At 48.7% G+C, this 21,451-nt stretch overlaps 1 protein-coding gene across 5 annotated transcripts in view; it reads left to right on the top strand.

Moving 5' to 3' along the window:
* LOC147112490 (structural maintenance of chromosomes protein 6-like) overlaps positions 1-21,451 on the top strand; it is a 214,879-nt gene that overhangs the window by 49,698 nt on the left and 143,730 nt on the right. For all 5 annotated transcript variants that reach the window (XR_015079510.1, XM_085996783.1, XM_085996782.1 and 2 more), the window contains one exon: positions 6,659-6,764. Coding sequence is in view for 4 of the 5 variants with exons in the window: in XM_085996783.1 (XP_085852909.1) it covers positions 6,659-6,764 (106 nt within the window). In the remaining variant the exon portion in view is untranslated. The remainder of the gene's footprint in view (positions 1-6,658; positions 6,765-21,451) is intronic.

Raw genomic sequence — 21,451 nt, 5'->3', positions numbered from 1 at the left:
AACAACAACAACGGTGAGCAACAATAACAGTGGTTTACCACATTCACCCCTTGTTTAAATTTGAGTCCGGCGGGGTGAAGTGTACTAAAGGTTCGTGTAAGTAAGTCTATCAGGTGGCCTTGTATGCCGTCCTGATCGTCGTGGTGGCGGCGGTGATGGTGCAGCATCCAGCGTTGAATCTGGCGTCTCATTGAGTGGTTGGGTGGTCAATGACGGGTCCTGGGGCTGCGGCATGCTGTCTACAGGGGTTGGGTTGTGGGTAGTGGTGGATGGCAATGGTAGTGTTTCAGGGGCACCTGAAGGTGCGAGGTCTCGTATGGAGACTGTGTCCTCCCGCCCGTCTGGGTACGCCACGTAAGCATACTGGGGGTTGGCGTGGAGGAGGCTCACCCTCTCGACCAGGGGGTCCGTTTTATGGGACCTCACGTGCTTCCGCAGTAGGACGGGTCCTGGAGACGTCAGCCATGTCGGTAGCGAGGTCCCCGATGTGGACTTCCTGGGGAAAGTGAACATTTTTTCATGGGGGGTGGCATTGGTGGCCGTACAAAGCAGTGACCGAATGGAGTGGAGCGCCGCAGGGAGGACCTCCTGCCAGCGAGAGGTCGGAAGGCCCTTAGATTTTAAGTTTAAGAGGACGGCCTTCCAAACCGTCGCGTTCTCTCTTTCCACCTGGCCGTTCCCCCGGGGGTTGTAGCTGGTGGTTCTGCTTGTAGCAATACCTCTCGTGAGCAGGTACTGACGGAGTTCGTCGCTCATAAAGGATGAGCCCCGGTCGCAATGGATGCCGAACAAGGCGAAAAGGTCATTCAGACATTTAATGACCGTGGTACTGGTCATGTCTGGGCAAGGGATGGCAAACGGGAAACGGGAGTACTCATCAATTATGTTGAGGAAGTACACGTTGCGGTCAGAGGAGGGGAGGGGCCCTTTAAAATCGACGCTCAGGCGCTCGAAGGGGCGAGTGGCCTTGATCAGGCTTGCTCTGTCTGGCCTATAAAAATGCGGTTTGCACTTGGCACAGATTTGGCAGTTCCTGGTCATGGTCCTGACCTCCTCGATGGAGTAGGGCAGGTTACGGGATTTGATGAAATGGAAGAACCTGGTGACCCCCGGATGGCAGAGGTCATTGTGGAGGGTCTGCAGTCTATCAACCTGCGCGTTGGCGCATGTACCACGTGATAGGGCATCTGGGGGCTCACTGAGTTTCCCGGGCCGGTACAAGATATCGTAATTGTAGGTGGAGAGTTCAATTCTCCACCTCAAGATCTTGTCGTTCTTGATTTTGCCCCTCTGCTTATTATTAAACATAAAAGCCACTGAACGCTGGTCAGTGAGCAGGGTAAATCGTTTTCCGGCCAGGTAATGCCTCCAATGTCGCACCGCTTCCACAATGGCCTGGGCCTCCTTTTCGACAGAGGAGTGTCGAATCTCGGGGCCCTGGAGGGTCCTTGAAAAAAGGCCACGGGTCTCCCCGCCTGGTTAAGGGTTGCAGCTAGGGCGAAGTCGGATGCGTCGCTCTCCACTTGGAAAGGGATGGACTCATCCACTGCGTGCATTGTGGCCTTCGCAATATCTCTTTTTATGAGAGTGAAGGCTGCACATGCCTCTGCTGTCAGGGGGAAGGAGGTGGACTTGATGAGGGGTCTGGCTTTGTCCGCATAGTTGGGCACCCACTGAGCATAGTAAGAGAAAAACCCTAGGCATCTCTTCAGTGCTTTTTGGCAGTGGGGGAGGGGGAGCTCCATAAGGGGGCGCATTCTGTCGGGGTCGGGGCCGATGACTCCGTTCTCCACTACGCAGCCAAGAATGGCGAGGCGCGTGGTGCGAAACATACATTTGTCCTTGTTGTATGTTAGATTCAGCCGCTGGGCCGTACAGAGGAATTTCTCTAGGTTAACGTCATGGTCCTGCTGGTCGTGGCCGCAGATGGTGACGTTGTCTAGATAGGGGAAGGTGGCCTGCAGCGCGTTCTGGTCAACCATTCGGTCCATCTCCCTTTGGAAGACCGAAACCCCGTTGGTGACGCCGAAGGGGACTCGGAGGAAGTGGTAGAGGCGACCGTCAGCTTCAAAAGCTGTGTACTGGCGGTCCTCAGCCCTGATGGGGAGCTGGTGGTATGCCGACTTCAGATCAATCGTCGAGAACACCCGGTATTGTGCTATCTGATTGACCATGTCAGATATGCGGGGGAGTGGGTATGCATCTAACTGGGTGTAGCGATTGATCGTCTGGCTGTAGTCAATAACTAGGCGCTGTTTTTCGCCAGTCTTCACTACCACCACTTGTGCTCGCCATGGGCTAGTGCTACCGTCAATAATCCCTTCCTTCAGGAGTCTTGCTACTTTGGATTTAATGAAGCTCCTATCCCCGGCACTGTACTGCCTGCTTTTGGTAGCGATGGGCTTACAGTTGCGGGTGAGGTTAGCGAACAAGGGGGGGGGGGAGACTTTAAGCGTGGAGAGGCTGCAAATGGTGCGCGGCGGGTGATTTAAAAGCTGCTGGCTGCAGACTGTGAGTGGAGGGAGGGGTCCGTCGTACGCTAATGTGACACTTTTAAGGTGGCACTGAAAATCCAACCCCAGTAGAACGGCAGCGCAGAGATGGGGCAGGACAAGAAGTTTAAAATTTTTGTATTCTGTGCCCCTTACTGAAAGGGTCACTACACAGTAGCCACCGACGTCTGCTGAATGGGATTTGGAAGCCATAGAGATCCGATGGCGCGTTGGCAGGACCGGGAGAGAGTAACTGCGCACCGTGTCGGGGTGGATAAAGCTCTCCGTGCTCCTGCTGTCGAAAAGGCAGGTAGTGGCGCGGCCGTTTACCATAATGTCCATCGTGGACTTGGACAGTTGGTGAGGGAGAGATTGGTCCAGCGTCACGGAGGCCAGCGTATGGTCGAGTGAGTCGCTGTGGTCGTCAGACGAGGCGGTGGTTGAGTCCGGGTCACCCGCGATTGGAGTTGGAGGCGTCCAAGATGGCGGACAAAATGGCTGCGCCCATGATCCCGATCCCCACGCGGCTGGAGGTGTCCAAGATGGCGGACAAGATGGCTGCCCCCACGGTTCACACGCGGCGCTGCTGGCGTTAGCGGTTTTACCTTTGCAGGCGCTGACGTAGTGTCCTTTCTTCCCGCAGCCAGAGCAGGTAGCGTTTTTCGCCGGGCAGCGTGCTCTGGGATGTTTTGCCTGGCCACAAAAGTAACATTTCGGGCCCTTGGACATCGCTGCAGCAGTTGGTGCCGGGGGTGGCGGTCCCATGACCCAAGGTTGTGGCGTCCACGGTGCGGAGCGGTTAGGGGAGAATGCGTCCATATTCCGGTGGGCCGCGTCTAGCGAGAGCGCGAGGGACACTGCCTTCTTCAGGTCGATTTCGCCCTTCTCCAGCAGTCTCTGCCGGGAGTAGTCGGACTTGAGGCCCGCAACGAAAGCATCTCGGATAAGTCCCTCCGTGTGTGTCGCGGCCGATACCTCTTTACAATCGCAGGCTCGGCCGAGTATCTGTAGTGCCCGTAGGAATGCCTCCACCGATTCCCCGGACTGCTGTTTGCGGGATCTCAGGAGGTGTCTGGCATAAACCGTATTTACCGGGCGTGTGTATTGTCCTTTTAGCAGATCGATAGCCGCCGCGTAGGTAGTCGCGTCCTGGATGAGCATGTAGACTTGGTGGCCCACCTTGGAGGCCAGGATTTTTAGTTTGTTTCCATCTAGTGTCACGGCTGAGGCTTCCAGGTAAGCTTCGAAGTAACGCAGCCATTGTGCGAACTTGGTAGACGAACCCGCCTCTTGAGGGTCTAGGTCCAGGCATGTTGGTCTGAGGGCATGCAGCAGCGCCTGCTGCTCAGTGTTTGGTGCCGTCATTTGCTGCAGCGCCTGCTGCTCAGCGTTTGGTGCCGACATTTTTTTGTTAATAAAATTGACGCGCTATCAATTACTCATAAAAGACGGAGAGTTAGGAGAGTAACTAAAAGGCTTTTATTAACAAAGAACAGAGCATGCCTCTCGTGGTTGACTGGTTTCCAAGAAGGCAGGGGGCTGCAGAGCAGTCACCTTTATACCTGGGCGTGTGGGTGGAGCCAGGGGCGGAGCCAGCTGAGGCATGCATAGATACAACAGTGTGCAACAACAACAACAATGGTGAGCAACAATAACAGTGGTTTACCACACTCTTCCCCCCCCCCCCCGCTATAGTGATGAGTGTGCATGGAATGGCTTGGACATTAAAGGGATGCTTCACGGTGCTGGTGTGGGATGGTGTCAACCTGGCGCATCATGTGGCAGCCAGGGTTTACAGCGTGATAACCAGACTAGTTTTCATGGGGTGGATTGGAAGTGAAATAAATCTGGCCATGGTGATGCCATCGCTGGCCTCTCAGGCAGCAATGTTGTCAGGGGCGCTGTGCCCTGTGTCCTGTGCAGCATCAGGTGATGGCGGAGAAGGTTGGTGTTGTTGTTGGTGCTGCTGGTGTGCCTGGTGATGGGGCTGATCGTGGAAGGATTCAGAGGAGCAAGGTAAGACAGTTTCTAGGGCACCGATGTTGCTGCAATAGATGGCAGCTGCAGGTGCGATGACAGAAGCAATCTGTCATTGATGAGAGAGGTTGTTCCAATGAGGTGGCACTGGACATACAGTTGACTCTGAACACTTACAAGCTAAATAAATCTCTATATGTCTTACAAATGCAGTAACCAACAGTTTCTGCGCTCTGAAACTGACCATCTGCAACATGGCATCCTTTACACCACTTCTGCAGCTGTCAGCTTATCAGATACATCAGATCAGACTCAACTCACGCCAGGGTAAGCTGGTGTGTTCCCGAGCAGAGGATAACCCATGGGGGAGAACGTAAAATTGGAAGGAAGCCTCAAAATAGCATTAAATTGTTTCTTAACAAGCCATTTAATGAGCTCAATTGTCTCCCCTGCTGCTTGGTGTCGGGTCAGTTCTGCGCAGACAGACCTGACACCTGGGAAACTCGCGTGGAGGCGGGTTGACGGCGGGTTTCCTACCCGCTGTCAATCATTGCTATTTTGACAGCAGACCTGCCTCCAAACCCACCCTCTGAGCGCCGGCAAAATCCAGCCCCATATGTCTCATGGCACTATTCAAAGAGGAGTATGGAGTTCTTCTGCTATTCTGACCAATATTCCTCCCTCGGGTAACATCACAAAAAAGATAAACTAGCCGTTCATCTCATTTCTGATTATGGGACCTTATGTGCAAAATGGCTGTTTCATTCAGCTACAAAATAGCAGTGACTGCACTTCAAACTAATTACAGGAAACTTTGTGTTATCCAGAGGCTAAATGTCCGGCAAACTCGAGCCACCGGCAAAAATCAGGAGCCGTTTTTTTTCTTTTCGTTGCTTTTTTTATTCCCAGTCAGGCACTGCAAGGTCTGTAGCTATAGCAACAGCTTCAGCTAGAGACGCTTGCAGCTGCAGCCGACTGTTTAGAAGCTGTTGCTAAGCAACAGTGTTTGTTGTCAGATACGGGGATGAAAACCTCCGTATGCTTCAACATTAGAGCTGGGGTGTCCGGCAGTTTTGAGGGAACGGCAACAGCTCGGTCCCATCGGTGCTTGATAGCACAAAGTTTCCTGTAATTGTATGTGGAATGCTTTGGAACATTTCTGAGATATGATAAGATGCAAATTTCAAAATGAAAATTGCTATTGATCCATCTGCACAATTCCACTATCCAACTCTGGCCAGTGACTCACTCCAGGATCATAGAAACAATCACAAAGTTAAAACAGAAAATGCTGGAAATACACAGCCGTTCTCTTTCAGATCTTGATGGTCTTGCTGTGTATTTCCAGCACTGTGTTTTATTTCAGATCTACAGGAAAATTTGCAGGGCTGTGTGGAAAGAGCAGGGGAGTGGGACTAAATGGATAGCTCTTTCTAACAGCCAGCACAGGCACCATGGCCTCCTCCTCTGCTGTATCATTCAATGATTCGATGGTTAGGGCTCACTTCAAGTTTCCGCTAAAATTCATTTGCATAATTACAAACGTAAAATCTTCCATGAACCAGCGCAATTGGGCAGCGAAATAGAACGTAATTTTTTTTGTTTCTTTCCATTAAAAAGTATCCCTTGATGTATTTCCGAGTGATGAACTGGTGCAGTTTTATTAATATAGCTGATAATGGGTTAATCACCAAAAATAAGCATTTTTAATAAGGGTATCTAGTCCTCTGCCTGTGAGTAATCTGATTTAAAATCACTGAAAATGACTTTAAAAAATCTATACTAAACCATTTAATAGTTTTTATTTAAGTACACTAGTCAGTTTTGTAGTAAATTTAATATTTTTTGATATAAAAGATCTTTTGAAATGTGTCTACTAGTGCCTGTGCGCCTAAGAAAATTAGTCAATTTGAAGAACCTTCCTGAAACAGCACAATCAGTGGAATATCGCAATTTCGACCTGGGGTCATGGCCAGTTTTGTGGGAGCAGGGCCCGATTCGGGCAGTTTGAATCTTGAACCAACGTAAAAGATCGCGGAAAACATGAACACAAGTGGTTTTAGTTGTAACTCACTTATGTTTAAAATTCCGCAACCTTTTGCGCTGATTCGACCAACTCCGCCCGAATTGTGCTGCTATAACTTGTGCAAACTCAAACCCAATGACATCTTGTTCTCCTCTGTCGTTAGGTGGAAAGAGTGCTGTACTGACTGCTCTTATAATCGGGCTTGGAGGGAAAGCTGCTGTCACAAATAGAGGATATTCTGCAAAAGGATTTGTGAGAAATGGTCAGAGGTAAGATGCTCTGACAACATTTTTTCCTCAATTTTTAGAAATGTATTTCTTATACGTTAAATATGAAAATTGGTGACTGAAACGCTTAATTATTTTTTACCTTCAACATCAATCTTTCTTTCTTAGAAAAATAAATGGGACAAAATGTATTCCTAATAAAAAAAAAAGCGATCACAAGTCTGAAGCATGATTAAATATGAGTACTTGATTTGTACATCTTCCCAAACTACATACTGCAAGGGTGAGTTGGCCTTAGCAGCGGTCTGTACCTCTAGCAATGCATTGTATCTGCTACAATAGCTGCTATATGGACGGAAATCATTATTGGCTAAATCCCTCTATAAATCAAACCATGTGCCAGACACCAAAGTCTACACACCAGTGAGATATTAAAGCACAAAGGGATTTTGTTTCTTTAAATATTATGAAGACTGGAGGACTTATTTCTATACTGTAACACTTGAGTGCATATTTTATTACTAATAAAGTACTTTGTGTTCATATTTTGTCTGGCTTGAGTACTACAACTGGGTGTTTTCCTTCTTCTCATTTTTCTAGAACACCATTTAAAAGTATAGCTGCAAATTTGAATAAATCCAATTTTTTTTTTTGAGTAGTTTGGCTCAGAATCACATGTATAAGTACTGCCAAAAACATAAATTCAATCCTGACCTGCTGCAGAAATGCTCCTGTACTTTTAACTGGTAAACTGTGCAGTTTGCTGCTTGCTTTTGATCTTTTAAATGTGGCTATGCCTTTATTCCTAGATTTGGTGTATATACTAACTATATGTTAAAGTTAAGTTTTAGTAAAAAAATTGAACTTTTTGGAGAAAAAGTCATTCCCATGCCAAATTGAAACTATATGGGGAAAAAAGTCAAATTGCCAAGCAAATTAAATTTAATGTGTTAGTAAAACAAGGACATTGCTGATGAAGTGTCTCCGATAAGATAGAGAAAACAAGGACATTGCTGAGAGAAAGACAAATTATTCAAAACTTCTGATATGTAGAGAGCAAATTGCCATTTATATGAAGATGTGTATGTGAAGTGTGTGATTAACTCTTGAAAACAATAGACTGCTCAGCAGCAAAGAGACCTTAAGGATGGTTAAAAATAAGATAAGGCAGAATAGCACGTCGGATGTCTGACTTTATGGTCTAAGTACATTAAGTAAGGCATGGGAACTGGTCTGAAATGTGCATTATAAAAAGCCTGGCGAGGGTAGGTGAGACTGCTGTTGTTGGACAAGAGGAGCCAGCGGCATGCCAGAAGGTGAAGAATAAGAAATCCTGGTCCATGTGGACATAAGTATATGTGAGCATGAGTCTATGAGAAAGTGCCATGCTTCATCTCAGACCTGGCTTTTCTCACAACCAAGTGTTATATCTCTTTTTACACTAGATACCCAAACTTATGCTACTTTAAATTCTGGGTATCAGAGTGACATCCCTGGATTGGCCTCTGTTCAGGCAAGACAGCTGGGCACAGATTAGCTTTGATTATCCCATAGAAAAAAGACTAGTTATATGGAGGAGATTCCCAGTGGAGCCAGTTGAAGAGGGAGTGTCTGAAGGGAGATTGACGAGGCATAGGTTTTTATAAAATAAAAACAGAAAATGCTGGAAATACTCAGCAGATCAGGCAGCATCTGTGGAGAGAGAAACAGAGTTAACGTTTCAGGTCGATGACCCTTCGTCGGAATGAAGGGTCATCGACCTGAAACGTTAACTCCGTTTCTCTCTCCACAGATGCTGCCTGATCTGCTGAGTATTTCCAGCATTTTCTGTTTTTATTTCAGATTTCCAGCATCCGCAGTATTTTGCTTTTGTATAGGTTTTTATGTTGGGGCAGTGGAGGAGTCTTGTACGAATTTTATCTTTGAATTGTCTTGAGCAATTTAAAGTATTGCAGCTGCAGTTTGATGCTTGGTTCATCATTAACTTGAAAGCAACCTGTAAAGGAGTATGACATCATGACGTAATAATACTAGTACATTTTTTATGAGTCAAAAGCTGCACTGGTTTAAAATGTCAGTCCTCTACTGCTGGACATTGATTTAACACATTGTTTACGCAGCGAGTTGTTATGATCTGGAATGCACTGCCAGCAAGGGTGATGGAAACTGATTCAATAGTAACTTTCAAAAGAGATTTGGATATATGCTTGGAAAGGAAAAAAATGCATGGATATGGAGAAAGAGCAGGGGAGTGGGAATAATTGGATAGCTCTTTCAAAGAGCCGGTTGTTATATCTGACATTGGTGATAGGTACTCGATTGCCTTGGCCTGAGCACATGGAGTTTGATAGTGCTGTTATCATTGTATTATGTGTAGGTATTCGATTGCTTTTGCCTCGGAGTGTGTGTGTGGAGCAGCCATTAAAAAGCAACATAAACTGAACTCTGCTTACGGCCTCTGGATTATCTTTGCAAACACAACATTTGGCGACGAGGATGGCTGAAATCTCTCTTCCACCGCCTCCTCCCTTCCTTGCACTACCCGGTGAGCCGCTGATCCCATGGGTTCGCTGGTTACAGTCCTTTGAAACCTATCTCACTGCTCTTGGACTAGAAAATGTGAGTACATCATGGAAAAAGGCACTGTTATCCCATTGCTTGGGAGCGGAGGGCCAGCGTGTTCTTGGGATATTATGCACAGCAGACTCAATTCAAACATATGATGTGGCTGTGGCTCTGTTAAGCACACACTTCTCTGCCCCACAAAGTGCCCTCCTGCGGCGATTCATTTTTAGACAGCGTCACCAACTCCCCAGCGAGTCTGTGCATCAGTACGTGGCTAATTTGAGGGGGTTAGCTAGCTCATGCAAGTTCAGTGCATTACAAGATGAGATGGTGCGTGATCAACTAATAGAGCACACCAACAACGTGAGAGTGCGTGAAAGACTGTTACTGGAGTCCGACGATCTGTCTTTGTCACAGGCAGTCAACATTGCCTTTCAAGTGGAGTCTGCAGCCGAATGTGCAGCGAAACTAGCACACACACCCAGTGACAGCGCCCTCGGCCCCGACAGCTCTGACACGGTAATGCTCGTGCAACGGCAGCAACGCGCACTACCGCGGCAACAGTGTGGAAACTGCGGATCTCATTCACATGCTACCAGAGCGCAGAATTGCCCCGCGCGCGGCCAAGCCTGTCGCAATGGTGGAAAACAAAATCGCTTTGCCAATGTCTGCCGCTCTGCCCCGGTTGCTACAAATGAACACTCTCAGTCCTCAAGCACTATAATTCACAATGTGAGCTCTGGGCCAGTAGTGGCTTTCAAGTCATGCACAATTAACCTGAATGATGTGTGCATTCTGCTGTTGTTGGATACCAGTGCCAGCGTCTCACTGCTGAATGTGGACACATTCAAACGCTTTTTCAGCTCCCTGCCACTCTCTGCGCCCTCCACTGCCCTTTGCGGGTATGGTAATTCGAAAATTGGACTAGTGGGCTCAGTCAACCTCACTGTACGCTATGGAACAAAAGTTTTGCCAGATTTCTGCTTTCATGTGGCACGCCAAGGAGCTAACCTGATGGGACTGGATCTTTTCACTGACCTGGGTTTTTCTCTCTTGGACACCGGCGGGTCTGCGATTCTGCACGTCACCTCACCGTAGCGCCAAACATGGCTAGCACTCTTCGAGGGTCTGGGCTGCCTGACTGCCTTCACCCACCAGCCCATGGTTGACTCCACCGTTGCCCATGGTTGACTCCACCGTTACCCCCGTCATTCAGCCACTGCGCCACATCCCGCTTGCTCTCCGTGACGGGGTCACAGCTGAACTAAAGCAGCTACTGGAAGCTGGCATCATCGAACCAGTTGATGCCTCCCCAAGGGTCACCAACCTGGTGGTCGCAACGAAAAAGTCAGGTGGTCTTCGAGCAGTGAATAAGGCCGTAATCCCTGACAAATATCCACTGCCCACGTCAGAGGAACTCACAGCGCAGTTCTATGGTTCCATCCTGTTCTTGAAACTGGACCTTCGACAGGGCTATCTATAGGTTCGCCTCCACCCCAGCAGCAGGGACCTCACTGCTTTTGTGACACATGCTGGCGTCTTTCGGTACACCAGGATGCCACTTGGACTTAGCTCTGCACCCAGCTGCTTCCAAAAGGTGATGCCCTCTGTGCTCGCGGGCATTCCTGGGGTGGCCATCTACCTGGATGACATCGTCGTGCATGGGCCCTCGACCTCCACTCACGACGAATGCCTTCACAGAGTTTTCACGGCTCTAGCAAAACACAAGCTCACACTGAATGGCGAAAAGTGTGTCTTTGCTGTTTCAGAGATCGAATTTGTGGGGTTTCGGTTGTCGGCTGACGGTATATCCCCACTCCAGTCAAATGTGGATGCCATTCACAGCATCCCAGAACCCAGCTCTGCAGCACAGGTTGCCTCCTTCCTTGGCATGTCTGGGTACTACCTGAAGTTTTTGCCCCAGTACTCAGCCACCACAGCCTCACTGCGCCAGCTCCTGCGAAAGGATGAGCCCTGGGTGTGGTCACGAGCCTGTACGGAAGCTGTTCGCCTCCTCAAATCGCAGCTCACGTCGTCTCCAGTGTTGGCTCACTTTGACGTCGCCAGCCCCACCCTCGTCACCTGTGACGCGTCCGCTGCAGCTGTGGGGGCGGTGTTATCGCAGATACAGAATGGAGTGGAGAAACCAATCGCCTTTGCCTCCCGAGCCCTTAGCCCCACCGAACAGAAGTACTCAGTAGGCGAGCGTGAGGCGCTGGCGTGCATCTGGGCATGTGAGCGGTGGCACCTGTACACGTATGGCCGTGCCTTCACCCTGCGAACCGATCACCAGGCTCTCACTGCCCTGCTGTCGACATCCGGCATGGGCCACAGACCACTGTGTCTACACTGCTGGTCTGACCACCCCCGCCAATACAATTTCAGTCTTCAGTTCACACCAGGACGTGACAATGTTGTTGCAGATCTGCTCTCCCGCACTGTCTCTGCCCCAGCCCCACTCGTCGGGTCTGACCATGTGGTACAGGATATCGTATATCGTCCAGATGCTGCACACGCCTCTCCAAACCACAGTCTCTCTCCAGGAGCTCAAAGAGGCCTCTGAACAGGATTCGGCCCTCTCCCAGCTGTGCACCTTCATCAGAGATGGCTGGCCTCGCAATGTGCCTGAGGAACTGTCTGCCTACTCCAGAGTTAAAGAGGAGCTCTCCTGCTGGAATGACTCCTGTGTTACACGTGGGCTCTGCACTGTGGTCCCAAGTGCCCTTCGTGCGCGTGTTTTATCCATGGCGCATGAGGGCCAGTTGGGCATAGTGAAGCTCAAACAACGATGCCGAGACCTAGTGTGGTGGCCGGGTATCGACAGGAAAATCGAGGCCCTGGTCAAGGACTGTGCAGCCTGCCTTGTAATTGGCAAGACTGGCCACCAAGCTTCTCCACCCCTGCAACCCCTTGTCTGGCCCTCTCAGCCCTGGGAGCACCTGCAGCTGGACGTCTGCGGGGAGATCCATGGTGTCCCCCACCATCAACGGTTCCTCGTGGTGACCTATGACCTGCACTCAAAATGGCCAGAGGTCACTGCCATGGGCTCCATCACCTCTCGGGTCATCATTGATATCCTTGAGTCCCTCTTCTCCCGCTGGGGGCATCCAAAGGCCAGCACCACAGACAATGGCCCCCAAATGGTCTCTTCGGAACTCTCCTCTTACCTTGAGAGCAAGGACATCCGTCACATACGCACCACCCCGAGTCAAATGGGGGGGTGGAGCGTTTTAACCAGACACTGAAAAATGGCCTCAGAGCACACCTATCCCAGGGGTGTGCGTTTGACAAGGCCCTCCTCCACACACTGCTGCACTACAGAGCCTCCCAGCATTCCACTACAGGGGTCTCACCCGCATCCCTCATGCTAGGCCGTGAGCTCATGCTGCCCCTTGGCATGCTCCGCCCCTCGCTAGCTCAGAGCCCTGCTCCACCGACTCAAGCCACAGTCGCTAGACAGCAGGAGAAGATGAAACTCTGCTTCGACCAGTCGAAGAGGGCCAAGGCGCCCAACATCTCAGTCTCCGATTAGGTCAGAGTCTGCAGGCCTTACCGCAACAATAAGATGGCGTCATTCTGGCCCTCCCCTCTCCAAATCAGCCGCCAACCTGGACCAGCCACTTTCTGCCTCACTGACGGCTCTCGGTGGCATGCCAGCTGCCTTCGGAAGGTGCCAGCACCCCCTGATGCGGGATAATACGGACCTAATCCCCAAGCCTTACCCCCAGAGTGGCGGGATGCACATGTGGCTCAGCCAGCCAACCCTCAAGCAGATATTGTGCCTCAGCCTGCTCCTTACCAGTCCCCACTTCGGCCTGCTCTTCACCAGTCTGCACCTCGGCCTGTTCGTACACGTTCTCGCCCTGGCCACCTACAGGACTTTGTCACTACATTTCATGTTTGAAATTCTGTGAGGGGGGAGGAAATGTTATGTCTGACATTGGTGATAGGTACTCGATTGCCTTGGCCTGAGCACATGGAGTTTGATAGTGCTGTTATCATTGTATTGTGTATAGGTATTCAATTGCTTTTGCCTGGGAGTGTGTGTGTGGAGCAGCCATTAAAAAGCAACATGAACTGAACTCTGCTTACGGCCTCTGGATTATCTTTGCAAACGCAACACCGGTATAGACACAATGGGCCGAATGGCGGCCTCCTGTGCTGTATGATTCTATTCTATAATTGGCTGAAATAATACTCAACTGTGACTCAGCAATCTAATCGGTCAAAGTAAAACTCACCTATCTATCAGATGGTGATGATGCTCTCAAGATAATTATGAGGAACACTATTCAGCCCATCTTAATTGATTTATCGAGAAAGACCCTACAGTCCCCACCCCTATTTCAGCAGCTAATTGTTTCTAAAATGATTGCAGGATTTTTGCCTCCACTACTTTCTTTGGGAATCTATTATATGTGATAATCACAATGAGAAGAAAAACTTTCTGATACTGGTTTTAAATTTATCGTTCTCTAGTTTGAACCTGTGGTCCCTTGTCCTAATGTTGCAGTTTAATTTAAAGTAGTATTCTGGTTTTACCTTTTCTATTCCCTTAACTATCTTATATACCTCTAACATTTTGAGACTTTTATCTATTTGGTCTGGAAGGGATTTTGTTTTAATTTATGTTATCATTTTCTCCAAAGTTGCATTCAGTTTACAAAGGGCTAACTCCCAGAGACACACAAGCCACCTAGACTGTTCATATAAGACAATTACAACAACAACAACTTGTATTTATATAGCACCTTTAATGTAGTAAAACATCCCAAGGCGCTGCACAGGAGTATTATAAGACAAAAAAATTGACCCCGAGCCACCTAAGGAGAAATTAGGGCAGGTGACCAAAAGCTTGGTCAAAGAGGTAGGTTTTAAGGAGCGTCTTAAAGGAGGAAAGAGAGGTAGAGAGGCGGAGAGGTTTAGGCAGAGAATTCTCGGGCTTAGGGCCTAGGCAACAAAGGGCACGGCCACCAATGGTTGAGCGATTATAATCGGGGATGCTCAAGCGGGCAGAATTCGAGGAGCGCAGATATCTCGTGGCGGTTGTGGGGCTGGAGGAGATTACAGAGATGGGGAGGGGTGAGGCCATGGAGGGATTTGAAAACAAGGGTGAGAATTTTGAAATCGAGGCAATGCTTAACCGGGAGCCAATGTAGGTCAGCGTGCACAGGGGTGATGGGCGAACGGGACTTGGTGCGAGTTAGGACACGGGCAGCCGAGTTTTGGATTACCTCAAGTTTACGTAGGGTAGAACGTGGGAGTGCGTTGGAATAGTCAAGTCTAGAAGTAACAAAGGCATGGATGAGGGTTTCAGCAGTGGGTGAGCTGAGGCAAGGGCGGAGACGGGTGATGTTACGGAGGTGGAAATAGGCGGTCTTAGTTATGCTGCGGATATGTGGTCGGAAGCTCATTTCAGGGTCAGATATGACATCAAGGTTGCGAACAGTGTAGTTCAGCCTCAGACAGATGTTGGGGAGAGGGATGGAGTCCGTGGCTAGTGAATGGAGTTTGTGGCGGGGACCGAAAACAATGGCTTCAGTCTTCCCAATATTTAATTGGAGAAAATTTCTGCTCATCCAGAACTGAATGGCGGACAAGCACTCTGACAATTTAGAGAGTGTGGGGGATTCGAGAGAAGTGGTGGTGAGGTAGAGCTGGGTGTCATCAGCGTACATGTAGAAACTGACGCTGTGTTTTCGGATGATGTCGCCAAGGGGCAGCATGTAGATGAGAAATAGGAGGGGGCCAAGAATAGATCCTTGGGGGACACCAGAGGCAACGATGCGGGAGCAGGAAGAGAAGCTGTTGCAGGTGATTCTCTGGCTACGATTAGATAGATAAGAATGGAACCAGGCGCGTGCAGTCCCACCCAGCTGGACAACGGTGGAGAGGCGTTGAAGGATGGAGTGGTCAACCGTGTCAAAGGCTGCAGACAAGTCAAGAAGGACGAGGAGGGATAGTTTACCTTTATCACAGTCACAAAGGATGTCATTTGTGACTTTGATGAGAGCTGTTTCGGTACTATGGCAGGAGCGGAAACCTGATTGGAGGGATTCAAACATGGAGTTGCGGGAAAGATGGGCACGGATTTGGGAGGCAACAACACTTTCAAGGACTTTGGAGAGGAAAGGAAGGTTGGAGATGGAGCGGTAGTTTGCAAGGACAGAGGACTCAAGGGTTGGTTTTTTGAGGAGGTGATGACGACAGATTTGAGGGAGAGGGGGACAATACCTGAGGAGAGAGAACTGTTAACAATGTCAGCTAACATGGGAGCCAGAAAAGGAAGTTGGGTGGTCAGCAGCTTGGTGGGAATAGGGTCGAGGGAGCAGGAAGTGGGTCACATGAACAAGAAGAGTGTGGTGAGGTCATGAGGGGAGATTGGAGAGAAATTGGAGAAACATGTGAGTTCAGGACTAGGGCAAGGGGGAACCTTAGGAAGGAAGTTTGGCCCGGTGGGCTAGGGAAAGGAAGGGAAGTGGCAGAAGCAGCTGAACGGATGGGCTCAATCTTAGAGACAAAGAAGTCCATTAGCTCCTCACACTTGTTGTCGGAGGTGAGGGTGGAGGAACAGGGGTTTAAGAAGACGGTTAGCAGTGGAGAATAGAAGCTGGGGTTTATCTTTGAGGATGAGGGCGAGTGTGAGGGGTGGCTTGTGAGATGGGGTATGATAATGTAGATAGAGAGGGATGGGTGGAGGTGCAAGGTATGTTGGTGTGATTAAGGATGTGCAGGAGTAGAGTTGGGAAGGCAGAGTGATGGGGATGTGATGAGAGGCAGGATGAAGATGAAGGTGAGTGTAGCTTTGGACTCGCCTTTCCTGATCTAATAAGATCGTTGAAGCATTTGCGGCACTGCACCCAGGTCCTCCTCAATACATCCCTGCTGTTGACCACCTCGGCTATCTGGAGCCAAGCTCCTTCGGTTTGGTGGGGAGGTCTCTTCTGCCCACTGGCAGGGAAGAGGACCTCCCTGTGTTCAGTGACTCCCTCCACAAGCTTCCAAAAGGCATTTGACAACGTGCCACACAAAAGATTATTGCTTAAGATAAAAAATCACGGGATTGGGGGTAATATTCTGGCATGGATAGAGGATTGGCTATCTAACAGACGGCAGAGAGTTGGGATAAATGGTTCATTCTCAGACTGGCAATCAGTAACTAGTGGTGTTCCGCAGGGGTCAGTGCTGGGTCCCCAACTCTTTACAATCTATATTAACGATTTGGAGGAGGGGACCGAGTGTAACATATCAAAGTTTGCAGATGATACTAAGATGGGGGGGAAAGTAGTGAGTGAGGAGGACATAAAAAACCTTCAAGGGGACATAGACAGGCTAAGTAAGTGGGCAGAGATTTGGCAGATGGAATACAATACTGGAAGGTGTGAGGTTATGCACTTTGGCAGGAAAAATCGTAGAGCAAGTTATTATCTTAATGGCAAGAAACTGGAAAGTACTGAAGTACAAAGGGATCTGGGGGTCCTGGTGCACGAAACTCAAAAGGTTAGTATGCAGGTGCAGCAAGTGATTAAGAAGGCCAATGGAATGTTGGCTTTCATTGCTAGGGGGATAGAATATAAAAATAGGGAGGTATTGCTTTAGTTGTACAAGGTATTGGTGAGACCGCACCTGGAATACTGCATACAGTTTTGGTGTCCATACTTAAGAAAAGACATACTTGCTCTCGAGTCAGTACAAAGAAGGTTCACTCGGTTAATCCCGGGGATGAGGGGATGGACATATGAGGAGAGGTTGAGTAGATTGCGGCTCTACTCATTGGAGTTCAGAAGAATGAGAGGTGATCTTATTGAAACATATAAGATTGTGAAGGGGTTGGATCGGGTGGATGCGGGGAGGATGTTCCCGATGATGGGTGAAACTAGAACTAGGGGGCATAGTCTTAGAATAAGGGGCTGCTCTTTCAAAACTGAGATGAGGAGGAACTACTTCACTCAGAGGGTGGCAGGTCCATGGAATATGCTGCCCCAAAAAGCTGTAGAAGCTACATCATTACATAAATTTAAAACAGAAATAGACAGTTTCCTAGAAGTAAAGGGAATTAAGGGTTACGGGGAGCGGGCAGGAATTTGGACATGAGTCTAGGTTTGGATCGGACATGGCCCTGTGGGTAGCGGAGCGGGCCCAGGGGCCGTGTAGCCTGATCCTGCTGCTATTTCGTGTGTCTAATTCTGTTAGATTCAGGAGATGGTTCTGTGATAGTAGATTTGAGGTTAGGATCAGATCAGCCATGATCTTATTGAATGGCGGAGCAGGCTCGAGGGGCCGATTGGCCTACTCCTGCTCCTATTTCTTATGTTCTTATCTTATCAAACACACTGGGGGGAATTTTAACCTTAAAAAACAGGTGGGTTGGGGGCGTGTGGGAGGTTAAAGTGTTAAAAATCTGAATTCTGACCAAATCCCGCCCACTTCCTGTTTTAACAGGGGCGGGACAGGTGGGGGTTGGGGGGGGAACAGGCAGCCAATCCACTGCCAGGAGATGGGTCATTCATTTAAATATTATAATGAGGCTGGAAGCCTTTATTTAACCTCCATTTTGATTATAACTTTAGCTGGATTGAGAATTGGTTAACAGACAGAAAACAAAGAGTAGGGATAAACAGGTCTTTTTCAGGATGGCAGGTTGTGATTAGTGGGGTACCGCAAGGATTGGTGCTTGGGCCCCAGCTATTCACAATCTATATCAATGATTTGGATGAGGGGACTAAATGTAACATTTCCAAATTTGCTGATGATACAAAGCTAGGTGGCAGTGTCAGTTGCGAAGAGAATGTGAAGAGGCTTCAAGGGAATCTCGACAGGCTCAGTGAGTGGGCTGTAGGATTCACAAAATTCTGGGACCCCCTACTCAATAGACATGTGTCTGGAATTTTAAAAGGAACTGTGTTGGACCTTTTGGAGGAGAAATGTGGACAGAAATATCTCGCTATTAGGCGCCTTTGGATTGAGTTTGGACATTTTAAATTGTATGCTGGGTCTGCACAGGGAAATGGGATCCTTATAGGACTGCTAACCCACCTGGGAGGCAGGCCCCCAGGGAGACATTAGCAGTCTAACAAAAGCCCACTTTCCAGGGACCCAGATACATATATAATTTATTGGGCCAGTAATTCCTGTCCCAACGCGTGAGTACGGTCGGGGTACTCAAGCGTCTGGCCGGAGGAAATGCTGGTTTTCAGCATGCACAGCGCATGCGGGGAAAACCGGCATTTCCTGCCCTCTGAACGAAGGGGTTCAGAGGCAGAACGCGTGCGACTGCACAGGCAGCGTGTGCGCAGTAAAATTCCTTTTTTTTTCAGTGTTGTGCGCGTGTAAAGGCCTCCGGTCTTTACGCGTGGAAAAACAAGACGTAAGTATTTCGTTTTTCAGGTAAGTGGGCTTTTAGTACAATGTAGAAATTTTTTTTCCACAGGTTTGTTATTTTTAAAGAATTTACAGGATGGTAAGTTTAGTTTTAGACCCTATTTTTTAAAAATTTATTTTTTTCAAAAAATTGATTACTTGTTTAAAACATTAAAAAAAAACTTATTTATAGTTATTATAATCAGTGGGATGTTTTTTTAAATTTTATGTAAAGTTAAAGTAGTGTTTTGGCAGCCCATACATTTCATGAGTTTGACAGCTCTTACTGTCAAACTCATGAATAAGTTTCCCCTCCCCTGATTGGTTGCACAGTGCTCACCTGATCCCAGCCGGCACACCGCACTAACTACGCTGCTGGATCAGGTTAGCACAGCGCGCCGACAGCTGAACCGGGCCTGTGAAAGGAAATGCAAGCAGGCCCGGGCTTCAGATGTCGGCACGCAGGGTGAGTGCAGATCGGGGGCTTGCACGCGCGGCAAGCTCCCGATCTAATTTCAGGGCCAATAGTTCTTAAAACGGCTATACAGAAAATCCCTGGCATCAGCAAAACACACAATGGACAGTATCAAAACCTGATTACATTCTAACAGCACCATTCAAAAACCCCATCAACATCTTTGGGAATCTTGTATCATGCTAATGCTCAATCAGCCCACCAAAATTCTCACAAAGGGATCACATCAGAGTTGATCAGCCTGCCAAAATTGCACAAAAGGGAGTCATCTAAAATCAATTGTGCACCCGAGTTTTGGCGCAAAAGTTTAAGCAGCCTCTCGGGTATAACTGGGGGCTTGTTAGTAGCTAAAGAGTCCTCAACAGACAGGCTGAAGAGAGAGAATGCCGGCGGGCAGCAGCAGCAGCACACCGGAGCAGAAGAAACATACCCGAGAACACGCTGGAAAAGCACTTGGACTCTGGGCTCTTTGATTCTGGCTTTGAAACATCTAACTTGCCACACGAGGTTACAGCAACGCAACAAGAAAACCTAACAAGAAGCCTCGGAGTCACTGAAAGATCAACCATCATCCAGCGCTGACTCTAGGAAAAACTTGTTTACCATCAAAACGTCGACCAGTGCTAATACCGAAGACACCGCAACCAGCCAAGGAGTCCACAAGATTGAGGAGAGAGAGAAAGCGGTGTGCAACTGGTCTAAACTGTGGAGAAATCCTTTGGTGAGCATAGTCCCTGTAATTTCAGAGCCTAACTTAATTAGTGTAGTGGTGGGAGGTGTTTTTACAGGAAACTCTCGATTTACCGGCACCTAAATAACCGGAAATCTCTGTTAACCAGCAAAATTCAGGAGTAGGTTCAGGTAAGTTTTACTTCATATCAGTGGCCGTTTCTGGATCTGTGGCCGGGTTCCTGCACCTGTTGCTAAGCAACAGGGATGCTTGGATCTTGTGGCCAGGTTCCTGCACCTGTTGCTAAGCAACAGGGACGCTTGGATCTTGTGGCCGGGGTTCCTGCACCTGTTGCTAAGCAACAAGGACGCTTGGATCTTGTGGCCGGAGTTCCTGCACCTGTTGCTAAGCAACAGGGAAGCCTGGATTTGTTGCTGTGTACGGAGCTCTCGTACCTTTTACTATCTCTCTCTGTAATCCAGACTTTTTTATAAACCGGCACCACGCCGGTCCCGTTGGTGCCGGATAAAAAAGAGTTTCCTGTATTTTATTTTATTTTTTTCTCTCACTGCACAACCTCTGTACCCGTTGCGTATACGTTTTTGTTTAGTTAATTCGTGTGGTGTGCGATTTCTAAATAAAATATTTGTTCTTGCACCAAACAGTTGTCTGCCTACATCTATCATATCCCCTAAATAATTCCAAGCCCCAGAACCAGGGAGTGGGACGATTCGAACCGTCAAGGTCAATTTAAAAGGCCGACAAACCCACCACCCCCTACATAATGGCAAGCCAGGTAGGAGCTTGGTACAAAGGATGTGAGGGTGTAGACTTGATTCTGGTGGAAAGAACAAAAATGGAGGAAAGAATCTCCGAATAGGTATTTAAGAAAGTAAATATTACCAAAAAGTGGGTCATAAGCCTGTTACGGGCTGAGCGTCCAGTGGGCACAGCTGCTAAGTGGACCGAGAGCAAGGACCATAAAAGGCCAATAGAGAAGGCTATTTGGTTGGTCTTCTACCAAAGACAGATCCAGTTGCTGGATAGGAAGGTCAAGAAATTGATAGCAGAGCTCCGGGAATCCGAAGAGCACTCAGCCGTAAGGGTTATGGCGGGGGAGAAAATGTTTGAGGAATTAACTAAACAAAAGCATATCGGGTTACAGCTAGAAGAGACCCACAGGAATAAGTCGGACTATTTCCAATGCCAAGTAACAGAGGCAAAGGGGAATGAGCTAGTGCTGCGGGGGGAAAATGCCCGCCTAACAAAAGTAATAAGAGAACAGGAGGAGAGGATACGGGATGTGCAGGCAGCCTATAAAGTAGCCAGTAGCAAGGGCTTCGGGGTGGAGGATCACGGGCCCTGTGAGGCCAAGGTAAAAGGTTTAACCCAGGCCCTATCTAATGCTAAGGGGATGGTATGCCTGATAAGCCCAAGCGCTCCTAAGGGAGATGTGCAGGAGCGAGGGGGATAGAGTGGCAGAAAGGGACATCCAACCACCACCTGCAGCCCTACTGAGGTTAAGCCTGGCAGTACAGAGAGAGAGCGGCACTGAGGAAATACAAGGGGTGTCAGGACCGGGGCCGATGTGCCCGATCCGACAACAAAAGTATGGTGCCGGCAACGGTGGTCAGGGACAAGGGGCCCTGGAGAGCCAAT

This window comes from Somniosus microcephalus, chromosome 9 (assembly GCF_052327205.1).
Source record: "Somniosus microcephalus isolate GS21.2 chromosome 9, FLI_Smic_1.0, whole genome shotgun sequence".
In the NCBI taxonomy this organism is placed as follows: Eukaryota; Metazoa; Chordata; class Chondrichthyes; order Squaliformes; family Somniosidae; genus Somniosus; species Somniosus microcephalus.
The sequence above is the reverse complement of the archived record's forward strand: the minus strand, read 5'-3'. Positions and strand labels throughout refer to the sequence as shown.